General features: G+C 45.6%; 1 protein-coding gene across 1 annotated transcript; it reads left to right on the top strand.

Annotated features, from left to right (window-relative positions):
* Nucleotides 1-514, top strand: LOC118734559 (the record flags this gene model as incomplete). Its single annotated transcript, XM_036464273.1, is given in 1 exon segment — nt 1-514. A coding segment is annotated over 1 exon segment (378 nt), but the record flags the coding sequence as incomplete, so codon positions are not given.
* Nucleotides 515-947: the final 433 nt, after the last annotated feature.

Below are 947 nucleotides of genomic sequence, written 5' to 3'. Positions count from 1 at the left end.
GACTACCCGATGCCAGCGGTGCGCTTTCGTGAGCCTGATGCTGAAATATGTGCGCTCCGCCAAAAGGAAACTGGCGATTGGCGTAAGCTAACTACCGATGAGAAGAAACAGCTCTATCGTTATAGTTTCTGTAAGACATTCGCCGAAATGAAAGCACCAAGCTCCGATTGGAAATTTTGTGTAGGTGTCGCTTTAATCGTTTGCTCACTGGGTGTATGGCTATCACTATCGTATTTTCATGGCGTATATCCTGAATATCCGGTAACTTTCGATGAGAAGCGTCGTAGTGCACAACTGAAACGTATGATAGCTCTGGAGGTAAATCCGGTTACTGGACTGGCGTCTAAGTGGGATTACGAAAAGGAACGCTGGAAGTAGGCAGTGTTGAACGCAAAATCAACAAACACGAAACCATTGAAGCATGAATTTTTTGTCTGCAAATGTTACAAGATAGTGAAAATACTAATAAAGGGACTTTGTTTGCTCTCTAAAAACAATGGCACGTGGCATGCGGTGGGCCAGTAAATTCGAGTGTATGTTGAAATAACGCGGCTTCCTCGTGGCAGCTAAAGCTCTTCCTCTGAAGTAAGTGGTAAGTGAACTCCATTGACAGCATTCGTAGGCGAGGCGGTGGAAAAGGTGGCGGTCTTTCTTTGATGTCGTTAGAGCTCAGGTGTTGGTCTCTCAACACATCGCGGCCAAATGTCTCATACCAAATTCTCGCAAAGGTGAGGAAGATTCACAAAGTATTCCACCGTTTTGTCCTCAAGCTGTCTTTAGTCCCGTCTGCTTAATGAGAGCAAAAAAACTAGAGAGACCTTCTGATATTGAAGAAAACATCATTTTTGCTCACCTGCAGCCCCTCGGTACCTAACCCGTCATTGCTGAGCGAAGTATTCACCCAGTTTCTGATTGATGGTGACTTCGATGCCCGAAGGTGGGAGTGG

Source organism: Rhagoletis pomonella, unplaced genomic scaffold, assembly GCF_013731165.1.
Source record: "Rhagoletis pomonella isolate Grant_MI unplaced genomic scaffold, Rhpom_1.0 Rhpom_scaffold_00002, whole genome shotgun sequence".
In the NCBI taxonomy this organism is placed as follows: Eukaryota; Metazoa; Arthropoda; class Insecta; order Diptera; family Tephritidae; genus Rhagoletis; species Rhagoletis pomonella.
The sequence above is the reverse complement of the archived record's forward strand: the minus strand, read 5'-3'. Positions and strand labels throughout refer to the sequence as shown.